Source organism: Elephas maximus, chromosome 23, assembly GCF_024166365.1.
Source record: "Elephas maximus indicus isolate mEleMax1 chromosome 23, mEleMax1 primary haplotype, whole genome shotgun sequence".
Lineage (NCBI taxonomy): Eukaryota > Metazoa > Chordata > Mammalia > Proboscidea > Elephantidae > Elephas > Elephas maximus.
This window is the reverse complement of record NC_064841.1, coordinates 9,364,341-9,383,479: the sequence shown is the minus strand read 5'-3', so window position 1 is coordinate 9,383,479 and position 19,139 is coordinate 9,364,341. Positions and strand designations below refer to the sequence as shown.

Here is a 19,139-nt window from a genome sequence, read left to right as displayed (position 1 = left end):
GAATATGGCATGTTTTGAAAACCACATGCCATATTCTTTTTAAGGTTTTTACTCTTACACAAGGAGAGAGGGGGAAGAAATTCCGTAGACCCTGGGGCATAAGCCACGCGCTATTCCTAAACCACAGACTAATGCTGTCGCTTCTGACAATGTGGCACTTTCTTACGGTAGACGAGCACAAGGATCACTTCTCATGGTAGACCAGCACAAGGTTCACTTCTCATGGTAGACCAGCACAAGGTTCACTTCTCATGGTAGACCAGCACAAGGTTCACTTCTCATGGTAGACCAGCACAAGGTTCACTTCTCATGGTAGACCAGCACAAGGTTCACTTCTCACGGTAGACCAGCACAAGGTTCACTTCTCACGGTAGACCAGCAGAAGGTTCACTTCTCACGGTAGGCCAGCACAAGGTTCACTTCTCACGGTAGACCAGCACAAGGTTCACTTCTCATGGTAGACCAGCACAAGGTTCACTTCTCATGGTAGACCAGCACAAGGTTCACTTCTCATGGTAGACAAGCAGAAGGTTCACTTCTCATGGTAGACCAGCACAAGGTTCACTTCTCATGGTAGACCAGCACAAGGTACACTTCTCACGGTAGACCAGCACAAGGTTCACTTCTCACGGTAGACAAGCAGAAGGTTCACTTCTCACGGTAGACCAGCACAAGGTTCACTTCTCACGGTAGACCAGCACAAGGTTCACTTCTCACGGTAGACCAGCAGAAGGTTCACTTCTCATGGTAGACCAGCACAAGGTTCACTTCTCATGGTAGACCAGCACAAGGTTCACTTCTCATGGTAGACAAGCACAAGGTTCACTTCTCATGGTAGACAAGCAGAACGTTCACTTCTCATGGTAGACAAGCACAAGGTTCACTTCTCATGGTAGACAAGCACAAGGTTCACTTCTCATGGTAGACAAGCACAAGGTTCACTTCTCATGGTAGACCAGCACAAGGTTCACTTCTCATGGTAGACCAGCACAAGGTTCACTTCTCATGGTAGACCAGCACAAGGTTCACTTCTCATGGTAGACCAGCACAAGGTTCACTTCTCATGGTAGACAAGCACAAGGTTCACTTCTCATGGTAGACAAGCACAAGGTTCACTTCTCATGGTAGACAAGCACAAGGTTCACTTCTCATGGTAGACAAGCACAAGGTTCACTTCTCATGGTAGACAAGCACAAGGTTCACTCCTCATGGTAGACCAGCACAAGGTTCACTCCTCATGGTAGACCACCACAAGGTTCACTCCTCACGGTAGACCAGCACAAGGTTCACTTCTCACGGTAGACCAGCACAAGGTTCACTTCTCACGGTAGACCAGCACAAGGTTCACTTCTCACGGTAGACCAGCACAAGGTTCACTTCTCACGGTAGACCAGCACAAGGTTCACTTCTCACGGTAGACAAGCACAAGGTTCACTTCTCACGGTAGACAAGCACAAGGTTCACTTCTCACGGTAGACCAGCACAAGGTTCACTTCTCACGGTAGACAAGCAGAAGGTTCACTTCTCACGGTAGACCAGCACAAGGTTCACTTCTCACGGTAGACAAGCACAAGGTTCACTTCTCACGGTAGACAAGCACAAGGTTCACTTCTCACGGTAGACCAGCACAAGGTTCACTTCTCACGGTAGACAAGCAGAAGGTTCACTTCTCACGGTAGACCAGCACAAGGTTCACTTCTCACGGTAGACCAGCAGAAGGTTCACTTCTCACGGTAGACCAGCACAAGGTTCACTTCTCACGGTAGACCAGCACAAGGTTCACTTCTCATGGTAGACAAGCACAAGGTTCACTTCTCATGGTAGACAAGCAGAACGTTCACTTCTCATGGTAGACAAGCACAAGGTTCACTTCTCATGGTAGACAAGCACAAGGTTCACTTCTCATGGTAGACAAGCACAAGGTTCACTTCTCATGGTAGACAAGCAGAAGGTTCACTTCTCATGGTAGACCAGCACAAGGTTCACTTCTCATGGTAGACCAGCACGAGGTTCACTTCTCATGGTAGACCAGCACGAGGTTCACTTCTCATGGTAGACCAGCACGAGGTTCACTTCTCATGGTAGACCAGCACGAGGTTCACTTCTCATGGTAGACAAGCAGAAGGTTCATTTCTCATGGTAGACAAGCAGAACGTTCACTTCTCATGGTAGACAAGCACAAGGTTCACTTCTCATGTTAGACCAGCACAAGGTTCACTTCTCATGGTAGACAAGCACAAGGTTCACTTCTCATGGTAGACCAGCACAAGGTTCACTTCTCGTGGTAGACCAGCACAAGGTTCACTTCTCGTGGTAGACAAGCACAAGGTTCACTTCTCATGGTAGACAAGCACAAGGTTCACTTCTCATGGTAGACCAGCACAAGGTTCACTTCTCATGGTAGACCAGCACAAGGTTCACTTCTCATGGTAGACCAGCACAAGGTTCACTTCTCATGGTAGACCAGCACAAGGTTCACTTCTCATGGTAGACCAGCACAAGGTTCACTTCTCGTGGTAGACAAGCACAAGGTTCACTTCTCGTGGTAGACCAGCACAAGGTTCACTTCTCGTGGTAGACAAGCACAAGGTTCACTTCTCATGGTAGACAAGCAGAACGTTCACTTCGCATGGTAGACAAGCACAAGGTTCATTTCTCATGGTAGACAAGCACAAGGTTCACTTCTCATGGTAGACCAGCACAAGGTTCACTTCTCGTGGTAGACAAGCACAAGGTTCACTTCTCGTGGTAGACCAGCACAAGGTTCACTTCTCATGGTAGACAAGCACAAGGTTCACTTCTTATGGTAGACGAGTACGAGGTACACTTCTTTCCTGTCTCAGGTGGCCTTGCCCGGCTTATCCCGTCCCTCCTCCTCCCCTAAGCACTTTTTAACGCACGTGGAAAATGGAAAGTTTATTGGACCCAAAGCAGTGCAGTAAGACTGCTTCTCTCCTTAGCCCCCTTGATTCATGCTGTGTAACAAATGACAATTTTTTTCAACTGCATTTCTTAATCTGTGTTTACCAATGATCTGATAAAGTGTCAGAAAAAAAGTTTCTTTTTCCTTTGCTATTTTGGCTATAGATCCCAAAACATGGAATTATTTTATTTCATTTACTACTTAATAACTGAATTATTTTACGTTTTTCTAGTTGGAGAAAATTCAGAAAGAGAAAGCCCTGCTCCAGGAGCTGGAAGATTTGGAATTGGGCCTTTGAAGATTCACGGAAAGGAAGTTGGTTCCCAGAAATCAGTGCAGACACATCTTCTGTTAAACCCACTGTCTTACTGGAGTATCTGTGCAGCCACACTGCACTTCCTTCTGTAATTGTAGCCACTTCTCCAAGATCCTGCCTATGTATGTAGTTATTTAATAATGTCTATGAAATTGACTTCCTACACCCCATATCATGTCAGTATATGATAGAGAGAAAGAGACATGAATTTTTTGGCTAAGCTTGACCGATTGAAAGACTAATGTCACTGTTTTTCAGTAGAAAACAACATACCATATAAGTGAATAAAGGCATTTTTAATGTAATCATTTTTGACTGCAAGTCCCTAAATTAAGAAATCCTTTATTAATTCACAAGGTAAGTTTGGGCAGTTTTTCATTTGAATCTATAATACGGCTTTCACAATCGTAAAACCTTATTATATTGTCAAATTTTAAAGAAAAGCTTTAAAAATCAGCTTGTACTAAATTAAGTTGTTTATATTCTTCATACTATTTGAGGTACAGTTTTTCTGGTTAGTTCTGAAGTAAATAATAGACTTTAAAAATAGGAAATATTAAAAAATTTTATTTTGATATCAAATAATAAACGTGATTTAAGGATGAAGTAAATATTTTCTAAGCATGAACTATGATCACTTTGCTGTAGTCAAGCCTTGATTATTTTGATTGTCTATTCTGATGATGAAAAATACAATGTAATGATAATCCAAGACACAGGACTATCAAAACTAATTTAGATTTGGTTTTGGAGTCCATTACGATTATTTTTTTACCTCAGTTTTATATTAGAAATTGTTTTTATTTCATTTACGTTGATATAAAAATCAAACCTGTTGCCATCAAGCAGATTCCAAGTCATGATGACCCCATGTATTACGGAGTAGAACTGAGCTCCATAGGTTTTTCTTTTTAAATTAATTACCATTTATTGTGTTCTCTTATAAATGCCTACTAGGTTGGGGTTCTTTTTTCCTAGTTCACAGTAAACATGTTAATCATTTTTTAAAAATTTATCTCACACTTAGTGAGACTTTTTGTTCTTTTAATTGCTCCAAGTCGACTGTTTCTATCGAAATTCTCACTCATTATTTAGAATTGTCTTTTATTTCTGTAATCATTTAGTTCTGGCCACACATCAATATAAAAATCATTGAGGTGTGTTTTGACTACATATTTGTTTGATTTTTATTTTAAATACATTTTCTGGGAATTAGTAAGGTGATGAAAGTCTGCTTGAAAATGGTATTTAAAATACATAGCCGTATTCATTATTCAGGAAAATCTGTAGATCCTGGATTCTTGTAAAGATTTCCTTAATCATCTCAGAAATGTATCAGGTATCTACCATTAGACGTCCCTGTCGTTAGGTGCCATCGAGCTCATTTTCAACTCTTAGCGACCCCATGTAACAGAGTAGAACTGCTGCACAGGGTTTTCTGGGCTGTAGTATTTATGGGAGCAGATCACCATGTCTTTCTCCTGTGGAGCCGCTGGGCGGGTTCCAACCGCCAACCTTTTGGTTATCAGCCAAGGGCTTAACTGTTGCACCACCAGGGTTCCTGAGACAATTCTAGAGAGCCTTATGAGCTTGGGGAGAGGAGCTTCAATAGACAGAGACTGTTCTTGCATTTCATTAGTTAAGCAAGCTTTCCAGTGAGGAAGAAACCCTAAGAAGAATTCTCCTCTTAGAAAAGAAATAGAGATATCATTTATGTTAAAACATGCACGTATATGTTGCCATGTACTATAATTCTGGATAATTTCAAAACAGTACTATTTCCTTTGGGTAAACTAAGCATGTAGATCTCACAAGGGTACACACTAAATGGACGGTACAGAGTGTCAAAAGGAACTTTAACGTTATTCGTAATCACAATACATAGTTATTTTGCTTCTTGTAGTCGCCAGTATAGAAATTCCTAGAAATGTAATTGCTAGAATTCTTTAAAGTCAAAAACTTAAATACTCCTTTTGTTTTTAAAAATCTTACTTTTTCCTTCACCAACCTCACCATATTTATTTACTCGGTCTATTTTCACTTAGTATCCACAGGTACTCCTGTTACCCTGAGACTGTTGTCTTTGTTTAATGGTACTATGACTGAGGTACTTAAGTGAATCTGGCAAATGACTCAGCAAATTGACATTTTAACGACTGAACTTTTTCTGAAAGAAAGTAACTGGTCAGATTGATTTTGATGTAGAATGAACCATTTAAACATTCATTATTCAAAAGGTTGATGAAGGGAATTCACACTTGCATCAGACAAACTGTTACAACATTCCTTTTTAACTAAATTGAATACTGCCAAGAATAAAAATAACGTGTGTAAGTTCCAAAAGAATTTGTCAGGAAGTCTGCCACGTTTGTGACGCAATCCAAAGATGTGAAAAAAAGTAAGATGTTGAGTTTTCTAAAAGTAAATCGTAAGCTGAGCATTTTATTCTTTGCTCTTCAGCTCTGTACCTAAAGACACAATCCATCGTCCTGCTCAGACTGTCTGTGAGCCCTCCGTCATATGAGGGGTCCGTCAGACCCCAGAGATAAGGTTACAGCTCTACAGGAACAGCTCAGCCCTGCAGAGCTGAGGAGGTTGGTGTTGGGCGTGGATACCTCTACTGAATTTGGGGCCCACTGCCTACTCGTGGTCAGTGTTTGGGCCCTGTGACAGGCAGGTGCCTTGTTAGTGTGGTGGCAAGATGACTGGGGACCCCCACAGTTTCCTCTAGGGATGGAGCTTTCTTTTGCTCCTCAGGATGTTGTGGAAGGAAGGCTGAGTCACCTCGCTCGGTGTTGTCTTGCAGGACACCAGCTAGAGGCAAATGCTGCCGCCGTTTGCTCTTTACACGTGGGAAAAGGTCCATGGCCAGCAGTTCTACAGGTAGTGCTCTGATTAGTCACTCAGGTTGCATCTTTATCGCTCACCCTTTCCCTCTGTATCACTCATTTGGTACTTGGAGTCTCTCCACGTTTTCACCAGTTCCTGTCTTCCCTACACTCTTTCCCCAGTATGTTACGGAAATCACAGGTAAGCCAGTTAGAATAGTTCCATCTTCTGTCTTCTAGAGTTTTGACACGACTTCTGGACCACGGCCTTTTCAATGTTGCCGTGGATTTATTGCTTATAAGGCATTACTGTCGAGTCTCTGAGACCCTGAGAAAGAGGGAGGCAAATGCCCGTGTTTCTTCTGCCGTCTTAAACTGAAAGTCAGAAAAGCACACTGATAAAACTTATATAATATTCATACTTTGAATTTTCAAATTAACGTTTTAACCATTTAACGCCAAACACAAGTCTTCACATGGCCACTAGGGGGTGCCAGAGATCGGAGTATAGGGAAATTGACACGGAATTAGAAATCTTAGAACGTATTTACAAAAAATTTTCACTGACATAAAACTTGCCATTTAGTCACCTGGGTGACTGCTCTTTCTTCATCATCAAACTCTTTGAGCGAACCCTGTACATCCCCTTACAATCATGCTCATTCCTACCCTTCCCCTGAACTTGTTATTTCTCTGTGTCTCCTGTTGGCTGCAAACGAATCACTCCCAAGAGTTTGTTTGCTGGTCAGCTGTTTGGAAAATGGAATATGTTCTTCCATCCAAAAAAAACCAAACGTGTTGTCGTCGAGTCAATTCCAACTCATAATCAGCAGTTCAGATCCACCAGGCACTCCTTAGAAACTCTCCGGGGCAGTTCTACTCTGCCCTATAGGGTCGCTTTGAGTCGCTATGAGATGTTTTTCCATAGAGTTATTATAAACGGTTATTGGTGCTGAGGTGAGCACATGAAAACTTTAAATTGAAAAATTGGGTATAGACTCAAAAATAAAAAAAAGTTTATTGTTGTTGTTAGGTGCCCCCAGTCAATGAGAAAAAAATTAAAGCCAGTGTAAGAAGTAAAGAAAATAGAATGAGAATTCTTTTGGAAAGTTTGCATTAATTTTTTTTTTTTTAGAAAAAGCAGATTTAGGTGAAGGAAGAGAGAGAATTTTTAGGAGATTCCTAAAGATAGTTTTGGTTATTTTTATGTGTCTTAGATATTGTTTCTTTACCACCTACCCATAAACTTACCTTCCTTTTTCCTCGAAACAAATTTTTGTTCGTCTTCAACTTAACCATGACTGAAGTCATTTAGAGTTTACAAATGAAGAAAAAAAAAAAGAGAGAGAGCTTTTCCTAAGATTATTAAGCAAAAAATGGCAGCGACGAGGAAAAGAGAGAAAGGGATTACAAAGAAAAGGATATGCATGAGGTGGACATAGAAAGGGAGAAAGAAAAGGTGTGGGGGGAAGAGATGGTGGAATTGTGTCAGAGACGCCGTGTAGGACACTGTCTCAGTTTCTTGTCGGGGAGGGCGTAGGGGAAAGGGGGTGAAGGGATTCGGAATGGTGAGCGGTCTTGGAAGAGGTCTGTTGGTTTTTGGTTTTAGTACAATAGTGTCCATTCCCCCACAATATTACCAGCACTTCTCTTAAGATGTATTATTTCCCAGGAACAGTGATAGCATGCCCCATCCTCCCTCTCCAGGTACACACCTGCCAGTCTGCCCCCACCCAGCACCCTGCCACCCCAGCGATGAGAACCTCTAGGTACACATCTGCCAGTCTGCCCCCACCCAGCACCCTGCCGCCCCAGTAATGGGAACCTCTAGGTACACACCTGCCAGTCTGCCCCCACCCAGCACCCTGCCACCCCAGCGATGGGAACCTCTAGGTATACATCTGTCAGTCCGCCCCCACCACCACCAAGGAAGAACAGCCAGGAGTGGAGAGCACATCCTTTGGGCTCAGGATCTGTGTGCTGAGAAGCTCCTGGACCCAAGAGACAGTTGTAACACTGAAGACAATGAGAAGGAGTGACAGAGAAACGGTGGCAGAACAGACTGGCAGGAGAGATTGGTCCATGGAGCAAGGAAGCTGAGTGCCTTTAGGCTGAGGCTTTCTGGTGGAGTGGGTGCCTCTGGGAACTTATTGGCAGAGCTAAAAGAGCTTTTTAACACTTGCCTGAGCAGGACAGGCCCAGGGCCAGGGAGAGGCCTGCCTGTGAACACTACTGGGAAGAAGCTGTCTTAATGGAAGAACTATATCCTGAATGTTCCTGAACCTGAATTGTTACTCCGCTAATAAACCCCATAATCGTGGGTATTGGCTGTGAGTTCTGTGTAGCTATTGCAATGAATTATCAAACCTAGCAGAGAAGTAGAGTGTGCCATGGGAGGGACAGTTGGTGTCAGAATTGGTAAAGATAGTGGAGGGGATGGTTGGTGTCAGAATTGGCAAAGATGGTGGAGAGAGGCAGCATGTCTGGCCTCCATGTCTTAGGAATCAGCCTTAGGCTGTTGATCTTGATTTTCCTTTCCCCTTGTGAGGTTAGAAGAGGTCAAACATCACCCCCATGCCATTTTTACAAATAAAAAAGGAGAAATGGTTTTGGGCTTCAACCAGGGTGGTGGCAGTGGAAATGAAGACAGGGCACAACTTTGGCAGACACTTTAGAGGAAAACTTGCTAGGATTTGGTGATACGATGTGTGGAGTGAGGTCTTTGCACTTGTGTTCTCCCTGCCTGTGACACTTTCCCCAGTTCACGTGGCTCACAACCTCATCTCCTCCAGGTACTTGCTTGTGTCACCCCTGCAGGGAGGCCTTTCTCTGCTCATCACATTCAGAGTGTAAATTTCATGAAGGCAAGGTTCCTTGTTGCTTTTCACCTCAGTAACCCTGGTGCTTAGAATGGTGCCTGACACACTGGTGCTGTTGCGTACCATTGAGTTGGCTCTGCCTCTTAGTGAATTTAAGTAGAACAGAACAGACGTTCCCTGGTCCGGTGCCATCCTCATGATCGTTGGCATGTTCGAGGCCATCGTTGTGGCCGTTGTGTCAATCCATGTCATTGAAGGGTCCCCTTGTTTTCACTGACCTTCTGCTTTACCAAACATGTCTTTTTCTAGCAATTGATCTTTCCTGATGACATCTCCAAAGTAAGCGAGCTGAAGTCTCACCACCCTCACTTCTAAGGAGCATTCTGATTGTATTTCTTCTAAGACTGATTTGTTTGGTCTTCTGGCAGTCCATGGTAAATTCAATATTCTTTGCCAACACTACAGTTCCAGTGCATCAATTCTTCTTTGGCCTTCCATCTTCATTGCCCAGCTTTCACACGCAGTGAGGCAATTGGAAATTGGGTCATCGTGCTTGGGTCAGGTGCACTTCAGTCATCAAAGTGACATCTTTGCTTTTTCACACCTTGAGAAGTCTTTTGCAGATTTGCCCAATACGATATGTCTTCTGGTTTATTTGACCGATGTTCCAAGGACATTGATTGCTGATCCAAGTAGAATGAAATTATTGACAATTTCAATGTCTTCTTTATTTATCAGGATTTTTTTATTGATCAGTTGTGAGGTTTTTTTGTTTGTTTTTCCACGTTCAGTTGTAATCCATACTGAAGGCTGTAATCTTTAACCTTCATCAATATGTGCTTCGAGTCATCTTCAGTTTTGGCAAGCAAGATTGTGTCATCTGCATATCACAGGTTGTTAATGAGTCATCTTCTAATTCCTGATGTCTTTTTCTTCTTAGTATCGTCCAGCTTCTCAGATTATTTGTTCAGCATACAAGTTGATTAAGATGAAAGGATCCAACCCTACCACATACCTTTTCTAATACTGAACCATGCAGTATCCCCTTGTTCTGTTTGAATCACTGCCTCTTGGTCCATGTACACTTTCCACATAAGCACAATTAATTGCTTTAGAATTCCCCTTCTTTGTGATGCTATTCAAAATTTGTTATGATTCACGAAGTTGAATGCCTTCACGCAGTCAGTGAAACACAGGTAAATATCTTTCTCTGCTTTCTGATAAGGTAAGACCAATCTGACATCATCAATGATATCCCTTGTTCCACGTCCGTTTCTGAATCCAGCTTGAATTTCTGGCAGTTCCCTGTTGATGTACTGCTGCAACCATTTTTGAATTATCTTCAGTATAATTTTGCTAGCATGTGATACTAATGATATTTTTCAAAATTTCTACATCCTGCTTGATCACCTTTCTTTGGAGTGGGCATGAATATGGATCCTTCTCAGTTGGTTGGCCAGATATTTCCAATGAGTAGGCAACTTCTAGCATTGCATCCGTTTATTGAGATAACTGGTGTTCCGTCAATTCCTGGGGCTTAGTTTTTCTCCAATGCCTTCAGTGCGGTTTGGACTTCTTCCTTCAGTATCATCGGTTCTTGATTATATGCTACCTCCTGGAATGGATAAATGTGGACCAATTCTTTTTGGTAGTCAAAGCAAACCAAACCCATTGCCGTCGAGCCGATTCCAGCTCATAGCCATCCTATAGGACAGAGTAGAACTGCCCCATAGGGTTTCCAAGGAGCGGCTGGTGGATTTAAACTGCTGATCTTTTGGTTAGCAGCAAAGCTCTTAACCACTGTGCCACCAGCACTCCAGTGACTCTATATAATCCTTCCATCTTGTTTTGATGCTTCCTGCATCATTCACATAGTAGGCACTCCATAAATATTTCTTAAGTGAGTGAATACATCAGGGAAAAAGACAAAGATGACTGAGGTTCTAGTGCAGGAATCTGGGTAGTTAATGAATACAGAAGAAAGCCTGGGTCTTGAGTTTGGTGGTAAAGATAATATTTCTTTTGGGGGCATGTTAAATTTCAGGTGATGTCCTATAGGTAGTTGGAAGGAAATGTATGTTTAAAATGTAGGAGAGATGTGGGGGCTTGAGATATAGTTTGGGGAGTCTCTAGTGTATAGAAATTATCATTGAAGTCATGGAGATTGCTATCATCTTCTAGGCAGAGTGTGTTAAATGAGAAAAATGAAGAGTAAGAGCCCTGTGGAAGACTAACATTTAAGAAGAGAGTCAGTGAGGAGTGATAAGAAATGGAAAAGGTAGAGCAGAAAAATGTGTTTAACAGAGGCAGAGAAAGAATTTCAAGGGTGGGGGAAGGTATCAACAGTGCCAAATTTATAGAGAGGTTAGAAAATAAGGGGAAAAAAACAATTTATTTGAAAATTATGAGTCAGGGTTTCCTAGCTTAGTCTTAAATTATTCTTTAAAACATGTTATTGCTATTTAACAGTCCATATGTCTGTGTACTGACTCCTTATCAGATAGTAAACCCCTTGATGGAATGATGTTCGGTACTCCTTTAGCAATGACTCCACATTCATTGTCCTTTTTGTGGTTACAGCTCTTGCAAAATTTCAATAGGTTAGATGAATTGGAAAGTCAATGAATTAACTTTCTTTTAAATAACACTTTGAAAATGGTGTCATTTCCGTAGGTCCCATGCTACTTGGCAAGATGTCAATATTTCAAAACAAGTAGCACACCCTGTTGATTCCGGGTGTTTAAGATAAAGGTAATTATCTCAAGGCACAGGTTCAGTGGTCCCCAACCTACTTTTAAGGCAAGGTTTCTCCACCTCAGCACGACTGACATTTTAGACTGGATAATTGTTTGTAGGGAGAAGTTTTAAATTTCAATGTGCTAAAATTTGTGAATGCTTTCCTTAGTAGTTTGTGCTTTTTTTCTGTCTTGGCTAAGAAATCCTTCCTGATCCTGATATCATGTCTTCAACGCTTTTGACTAGAAATTTTGTTGTTTTGCTTATCACATTAAGTTTTTGATCCACCTTGAATTTGTTTGTACGTATGATTTGATAGATATCTAACTGTATATTTTTCCATATAAATTATCAATAGTTCCTTCTTTTCCCCCAGTGATTTTTAGTAATGTAATCTCTATCATATAACAATCTCCTAAATATGTGTATATCTATTTCTGGAGTCTTTGTTTATTCCATTGGTCTATTTGGCTAATCTTGAGTCGATATCATACTAATTTAATCATTATAGCTTTATAGTAAGAATTGATATTTCGAAGACATGACCTTCCTTCTTTGTCAAAGCTGTGTTGATTATTTGGGGGCCATTATTATTCCAAATTACCTTTTCTAATTGTTATCGATGAAAACTAAGTTCTTTAAAAAAAGAAAAAAAAAACTTTTTAAAATTCTAGTTTATATAATGAGAAAAATGAATAGTGTTATATTTTTCAGTTGTTTTCTTTTTTGATCTAATAAATGCTTGACTTTGGCATTTGGTTTTTCCCTATATGTGTTTAAACGTGTTCTAACTGTATTCTCAAAGTCCCTGGGTGGTGCAAATGGTTAACGTGCTTGACTGCTAACCAAAAGGTTGGCAGCTCGAGTCCACCCAGAGGTGCTTCAGTAGGAAGATCCAGTGATCTACTTTTGAAAAATCAGCCGTTGATTGAAAACCGTATGGAGCACAGTTCTCCTGTGACACACGTGGGGTTACCATGAGTTGGAGCTGACTTGAGGGCAACTGGAATAATATGGTATTATTCCAAATGAATGTTATCATCAACTTGTCAAGTGCCTAGAAAAATCATTTTGAGAATTTGATTGGAATTGCACAGGTTGACAGATTTGGGGGAAACTTTCTATGACATTGACTCACCCTTTTTATAAACATGGTTTATCTCTCCAGTTATTTAGGTCTTAAGTCTCTTAAAAGATTCACACTTTTCTTTGTAAACATTTTGAATCTTTCATTTTAGACTTATTCTAAGAGAATAAATTATATTTCTAGAGAGTAAATTATATTTCTAGTTATTGTTGATGAAAAATAACTCTCTTGATTTTTGTAAATTGAGCTTATATTCAGCAACCTGGCTGTATTCTAAGTTGGTCTGTAGGTTCTTTGTGGTTTTACTATGTGTATTCATATTATTTGCCAACAATGGCTGTTGTGTTTCTTTCTTTGGGGCCCTTACACATTTTAATTCATTTTTTTTTTCTGTTTTTTTGTCCAGCTTTAGTAGCTAAGGTCTCCAGCGTGAATATGAGCATTGACAGTGGGCATGCTTGACCCGTTTCTGGCTGAAATGGGAATTTACTAAGATTTTAATGTTTCAAGTGAGGTATGATGCTTCCACTAATACCCTTCATTAGGTTAAGGAAATTTACTTCTAAGTTTGCTGAAACATTTATAATAAATGAGAGTTGAATTTTATCACATTCTGTCCTATGAAGATGGTTGTATGCTATTTCTCCTGTAATTCATTATTGCAAAGAATTCCAGTAACAGATTTTTTTAACTTTAAAAAATTCTCGTAACCTGTAATTATCTCGACTCTCTCATGATGTATTTTTTTTAGCACATTAACTTCTTCCTGTTGCAGAAGTACCATTCCCATTGACACTAACATAATGACTGTTTGCTTCACGTCACAGTACATGCAGCAGTCCAAGAATAATAATGTAAACACTAACACCAACAATGTGATTACCGAAAATAGTTTAAGATCTTGGTTTTGCAGTTCCTTTTATCCTTAGATATCTACCATTTCTTTAAAGTCATTTGGATTTTTTTTTGCATTATCCCACAATGCCTGCAACAGTCTTAGAAAAATAATTAAAACAGTAGTATTATTCTAACACTAACAATATGATTACATAAAACAGTTTAAAATTTTGGTTTTACAGTTGCTTTTATGCTTAGGTATATATGGTTTGTTTTAAAGTCACTTGATTTTTTAAAAAGTGAATTAAATTAACAATTGTAGAAGTTTTTTCAGACTTTCTCTGAACCCTTAAATTAGGAAAAAAATTGTAAGGATGTACTAAATTTCAGCCATTGGGTATGAGGCATACATTTATTGAGAACTTCTATGTTCTACTGTTTTTCAAATTTGTATCTGATGTATTTCATGATGGGAATATCTAAGTAAAACCACCTGGAATAATGAGTATTTATAAATAAAACCCATTGCCATCGAGTCAGTTCCAACTCGTGACCACCCCATGTGTTACAGAGAACTGCTCTGTAGGAGTTTCTTGGCTGTAATCTGTCTTACAGAAATAGGTCACTGGGCCTTTCTTCTGAGGCACTACTGTGTGGATTTGAACCACCGTTTAGTAGTCCAGAACAAACCATTTGTACCACCCTGGTGCCTATTTATTAATACTGTTTTTCTTTTGTTTTTTAAAAGTATGACCAAATTTGCCAATGCTGTTTCACTTGAGAGGACCAAATGAGTCCAGTACTAAGGGCCACCTGCTGTAACTTGAGTCTCTCCGGGGAGGACAGTTGAGGAACTAGAGTGTTATAAAAATGGCATGAAGGTGGCATCTGACTTCCTCTAACTTCACAAGGGGGAGGGAGAATCAAGGTCAACAGCCCAAGGCAGATTCATAGGAGGCAGAGGTCAGACATGCCTCCTCTCTCTGCCCTCTTTACGAGTTCTGACAGCAACTGTCCCTCCCACGGCACTCATTACTTCTCTGCTGGGTTCGATAATTCACTGAAGTGGCTGTACAGAACTCACAGAGATACTCACAATTATGGGGTGTCTTAGTCATCTACTGTTGCTATAACAGAAATACCACAAGTGGGTGGCTTTAACAAAAAGAAATTTATTTTCTCACAGTTGAGTAGGCTAGATGTCCAAATTCAGGGCATCAGCTCCAAGGGAAGGCTTTCTTTGTCTGCTCTGGAGAAAGGTCTTCATCAATCTTCCCCTGGACTAGGAGCTTCTCTGCACAGGAACCCCGGGTCCAAGGGACTCACGCTGTTCCCAGTGCTTCTTTCTTGGTGGTATGATGTCGTAGTTCCCCCCGCCCCCCAGCTTCCCTTTCTTTTTTATCTCTTGTAAGATAAAAGGTGGTGAAGGCCACACCCCAGGGAAACACCCTTTACATTGGATCAGGGGTGTGACCTTAGTAAGGGTGTCACAATCCCACCCTAATCCTCTTTAACATAAATTTACAATCACAAAATGGAGTACAACCACAGGATACTGGGAATCATGGCCTAACCAAGTTGATGCATATTTTGGGGGACACAATCAACGGATGACATGGGGGTTATCAGCATACAGTTCTTCTATCAGGACAGCCTCTTCCCAGCAGTGCCTGAAGGCGTACCTCTCTCTGGCCTCTTGACCTCTGCACTGCTCAGGCAAGTGTTACAAAGCTCTTTTAGCTCTGCTGGTAAGTACCCCTAGGCACCCCACTCTGCCAGCAAGCCTCGGCCTGAAGGCACTCAGCTCTGGCTCTGTGGGTCCACAAACCTAGCTCTATCAAGTGTCTGGATGTACCCTACTCCCCAAGCAAGCCTCCTGCCCGAAGGCACTCAGCTTTCTTCCTCTGTGGACCAGGAAGCCCACTGTGCCATCTCCAGCCAGTCTTCTGCTGCCATTTCCCTGCCACCCCTTCTGCCATCTTCAGTGTTATAGCTGTCTCTCTCTCTCTTTCTCTTAGTCTCCTGGTTTCAGTAGCTTCTCAGCGCAGAGATCACAGGTCCAAAGGGCATGCTCTGCTCTTGGCTCTCCTTTCTTGGTGGTAGTGGGATCCTTTCCGGTCTAGAATGGCTCATTTCGAGCCCAGCAGGATGGCAAAACTGACCAATCCCCTTGGTGGGCCACAATTACCCTCTTTGCACATCTTGCCCAATCACTTGAGTGGGAGTTACAAGACCATGGCCAGAAAGGCCACACAAAAGCCATCCATTGCAGACAGACTACCCGGTTCTGGCTTTTCTAGTCATGGCTCCTTCATACTTGAAGCATAACTCCCCCTCCCAATCATTTCATCGTCCAAAACAGTCACTAACAGGCACTATTAAAATATTATCTTAAATTCATGTCCTGAGAAAAGTGAATCAGTCACTTGGGAGAAAAGGGAGTGAGAGTTAGAAGGAATTTAGTTCTGGGGGAAAGAGAGGTATTCAGGCTCTTGGTGAAAGGCTGGGTATTGGATTTAGAAACTTCTCTTCCCCACCCTTTCCTCTTCTCCCTTGGGTCCTCTCCCTTCCCCCTTTAAAATTTTATTGTGGTAAAACACATATCACAAATTCTGTCATTTTACATCCAGTGATATTAATTACATTCATTGTGTTATGCAACCATCACAACTATCCATTTCCAAAAATAAAAAAAATCTTTTTTTAAGTCACCCTTAACAGGACCCACCCCTTTTAAGAACAACTCATAGACTTCTGGAGTAGATTGGATTCCAAATTAGCTTTGAGGAAAGTACCAATAATTAATAAACGTAAGAAAAGATTCTCAACCTCATACTCTGAGGGAATAGGAATTAAAACAACCAGGTATGAAACAGGGAGACAGATTTTTTTAATCTCCCAAGGCGAAGGCTTTTTAAAATTTTTATGAACATTTCATGCTTTAGTTGAAGGTTTGCTGAGCAAATTAGTTTCCCATTCAGTAATTTATATATAAATTGTTCTGAGACATTGGTTGCAGTCCCCACAATGTGTCAGCACTCTCTGTATTACTACCCTGAGTTCCCCATTTCCATTGGTCTGGTTTTCCTGCCCCTTCCTGCCTTGTCATCTTTGCTTTTGGGCAGATGTTGCCTTTTTGGCCTCATACAGATGATTGTTCTAAGGAGCACTTTGCTCACAGGTGTTATTGTTTATCTTATAGGCCTATTATTTGGGTGAAAGGTGATCTCCAGGAGTGGCTTTAGTTGCAAGTTAGAAAAGCGACTAAAGGCCATAGTTTCAGGGGTTCCTCTAGTCTCTGTCAGACCAGCAAGTCTGGTCTTTTTTTTTTTTATGAATTTGAGTTTCATTCTACATTTTTTTTCCATTGTAACTGGCACCTTCTATTGTGATCCTGGTCAGAGCCTTTGAAAGTGATGGCCAGGCACCATCTAGTTCTTCCGGTCCCAGGCTAGTGGAGGCTGTGGTTCCTACCGTCCATTAGTCGTTGGGACTAATTACTTCCTTGAGTCTTTGGTTTTCTTCATGCTCCTTTGCACCAGACAGAAGGAGGCCAATAGTTTTAACTTAGAAGGCTGCTTGCAAGCTTTTAAAACCCCAGATGCTACTCACCAAAGTAGCATGTAGAATATTGTCTTTATGAACCTATATTATGCCAATTGAGTTAGATATCCCCTGAGACTATTGTCCCTAGCCTTCGAGCCCAGCAACTCAGTCCCATGAGGTATTTAGTTAGGTCTAGGAAGTTTCCATGACTGTACCCCATGTGCTCTTATATATTTATATACACATTTTTTATACACATACATGCAGCTCATACAAATATATATGTAGAAATATCCACCACCAAACCGATATATGCACATGGATGTACTTGACAGGGTTTTATAGGGAAGTGTCCAGAACGTATTCAAAAGAAGTTCAGTTTTGTTTGATGGTTGTTAGAATTTTTCTGGGTACAACTCAAAATGTAAGTAAATTAGAATTCAGATTTATGCCAAAACTGAAATTAAAGATCATTACAACAAAAAAAGTTACAGTACCTAAGAATAGCCTAGTATATTTAATAGCAAAGGCAGATATTACAATCAGTAGACACTAGACAGTCTCAAAGTTCTCCAGCTTCAATAGAATTTTCAAATTTTGTTATTCATTTCTGTAATTAAGAAAAAATTAACATGGTCATGAGGAACTACTACCCTGCCATCTTAGTGTCAGAGTGTTACTTTTCTGTTTATAATGATGTTGGTGACAATTTACCAACTAAAGTAACTTTTCATGTATTCTTGGCATGGGTTATGCCAAAATGGCAGTTATCTTTCTGTGTCTGTTCTTGTGTCATGTTGAATTTTTCTATGTTATAAAGATAAAAATGCCTTTTATAGCTGCCAAAAGAATAATTGAACTTGAAAGTGTTCAGTCCTCCAGATCTACCTACCAATTTACAGAAACATGTGGGACAAAGATACACATTAAAACTAAAGTAAAATAATCAGCAAAACCCAGGCTGTCGGAAACTGTATAGGACAAAGACATAAATGGTTTCTTGATAAATGAAATTGCAAGGGGAAAGGAAGAGGAGGGGCGTACAGCTATTTAATTTTGTCTAAGCACAGAAAAAAGGAAGGTCACTGTGTTACACACAAAATACCAAACACGTTTTATCTTGGCCACAATGAGGAACCGCTGTTTCTTTACCAATTGCAACTTCAACTTTGTTCTAGTCTCCTCTCTTTAAGATACGCAATTATAGAATTGCCCATGCTTTCTGTCAGCACCAAACCAGCTGCCAAGTGGAGTAGCTTCTGACTCATGGTGACCCCATATGTGTCAGAGTAGAAGTGTGCTCGCCAGGTTTTCAATGGCTGATTTTTCAGGAGTAGATTGCCAGGCCTTTTTTCCCAGGTACCTCTGGGTGGACTTGAACCTCCAACCTTTAGAATAGCAGCCGAAAGTGTTTTCACTACCCGGGGACTCCTTTTGATAGCTCCCTTCCCCAAATTCCCCAATCAAATCCCAAATCCTATAATAGATTCTTTCTGAAACTCTCTTGCTGAGACTCCCCATGGTTCCCCATGGTGAGTGCTCCTCCCAGGCAGTAAGGAGTAATAAAACCCAATTTGTTTAACTGCAGGTGCATTCCTGGGCTTTGCCAGGACCTAAAAGATCTATCAACCAATGGGAATGTACGAATTTTATTCTGATCCTAATTTGAACAAATGAACAGTAGGAAATAAATATGAGACTACGGGAGAAAACTCGAACACTGGATATTTGATATTAAGCATATACCGGTGTTCCAAAGACGGGATAATGGTATTGTGGGCATTAAAAAAAAAAAAAAAAAAACAACTTCTTTTTAGAGATACAGCCTAACATATTTATAGCTGAAGTGAAATATCTAAGATTCGCTTCAAAATAGTCCCTTGGGAGGGACGAAAGGTATAGGCGAATCAAGACTGTCAAAATGCCAGTAGTTGTTAAAGCTCTGGATTAAGGGGTGTTTTATTTTTTTATTTTATGCTTGAGATTTTCCAAAGGTTTTTAAAATAATCTGTTGGGAGAGAATAATATTCTAAGGTCAAAGAAAAGA

General features: G+C 40.8%; 1 protein-coding gene and 1 long non-coding RNA gene across 51 annotated transcripts in view; both read left to right on the top strand.

Annotated features, from left to right (window-relative positions):
• EIF2A (eukaryotic translation initiation factor 2A) overlaps nucleotides 1–3,633 on the top strand; it is a 35,761-nt gene extending 32,128 nt beyond the window's left edge. Inside the window, exon 14 of the mRNA XM_049867835.1 lies at nucleotides 3,156–3,633. Coding sequence (XP_049723792.1) covers nucleotides 3,156–3,221 — 66 coding nt within the window. The 3' untranslated portion in view covers nucleotides 3,222–3,633. The remainder of the gene's footprint in view (nucleotides 1–3,155) is intronic.
• On the top strand, nucleotides 31–2,728 carry LOC126066602 (uncharacterized). Of its 50 annotated transcripts, none has more exons than XR_007515192.1 (5): nucleotides 31–327; nucleotides 444–501; nucleotides 763–1,922; nucleotides 2,126–2,270; nucleotides 2,358–2,667. It is a non-coding gene; the product is annotated as an uncharacterized LOC126066602 (long non-coding RNA). The 50 variants fall into 50 exon arrangements; XR_007515174.1 differs by having other exon boundaries at nucleotides 618–1,922; XR_007515182.1 differs by lacking the exon at nucleotides 444–501 and having other exon boundaries at nucleotides 31–240; nucleotides 618–1,922.
• Nucleotides 3,634–19,139: the final 15,506 nt, after the last annotated feature.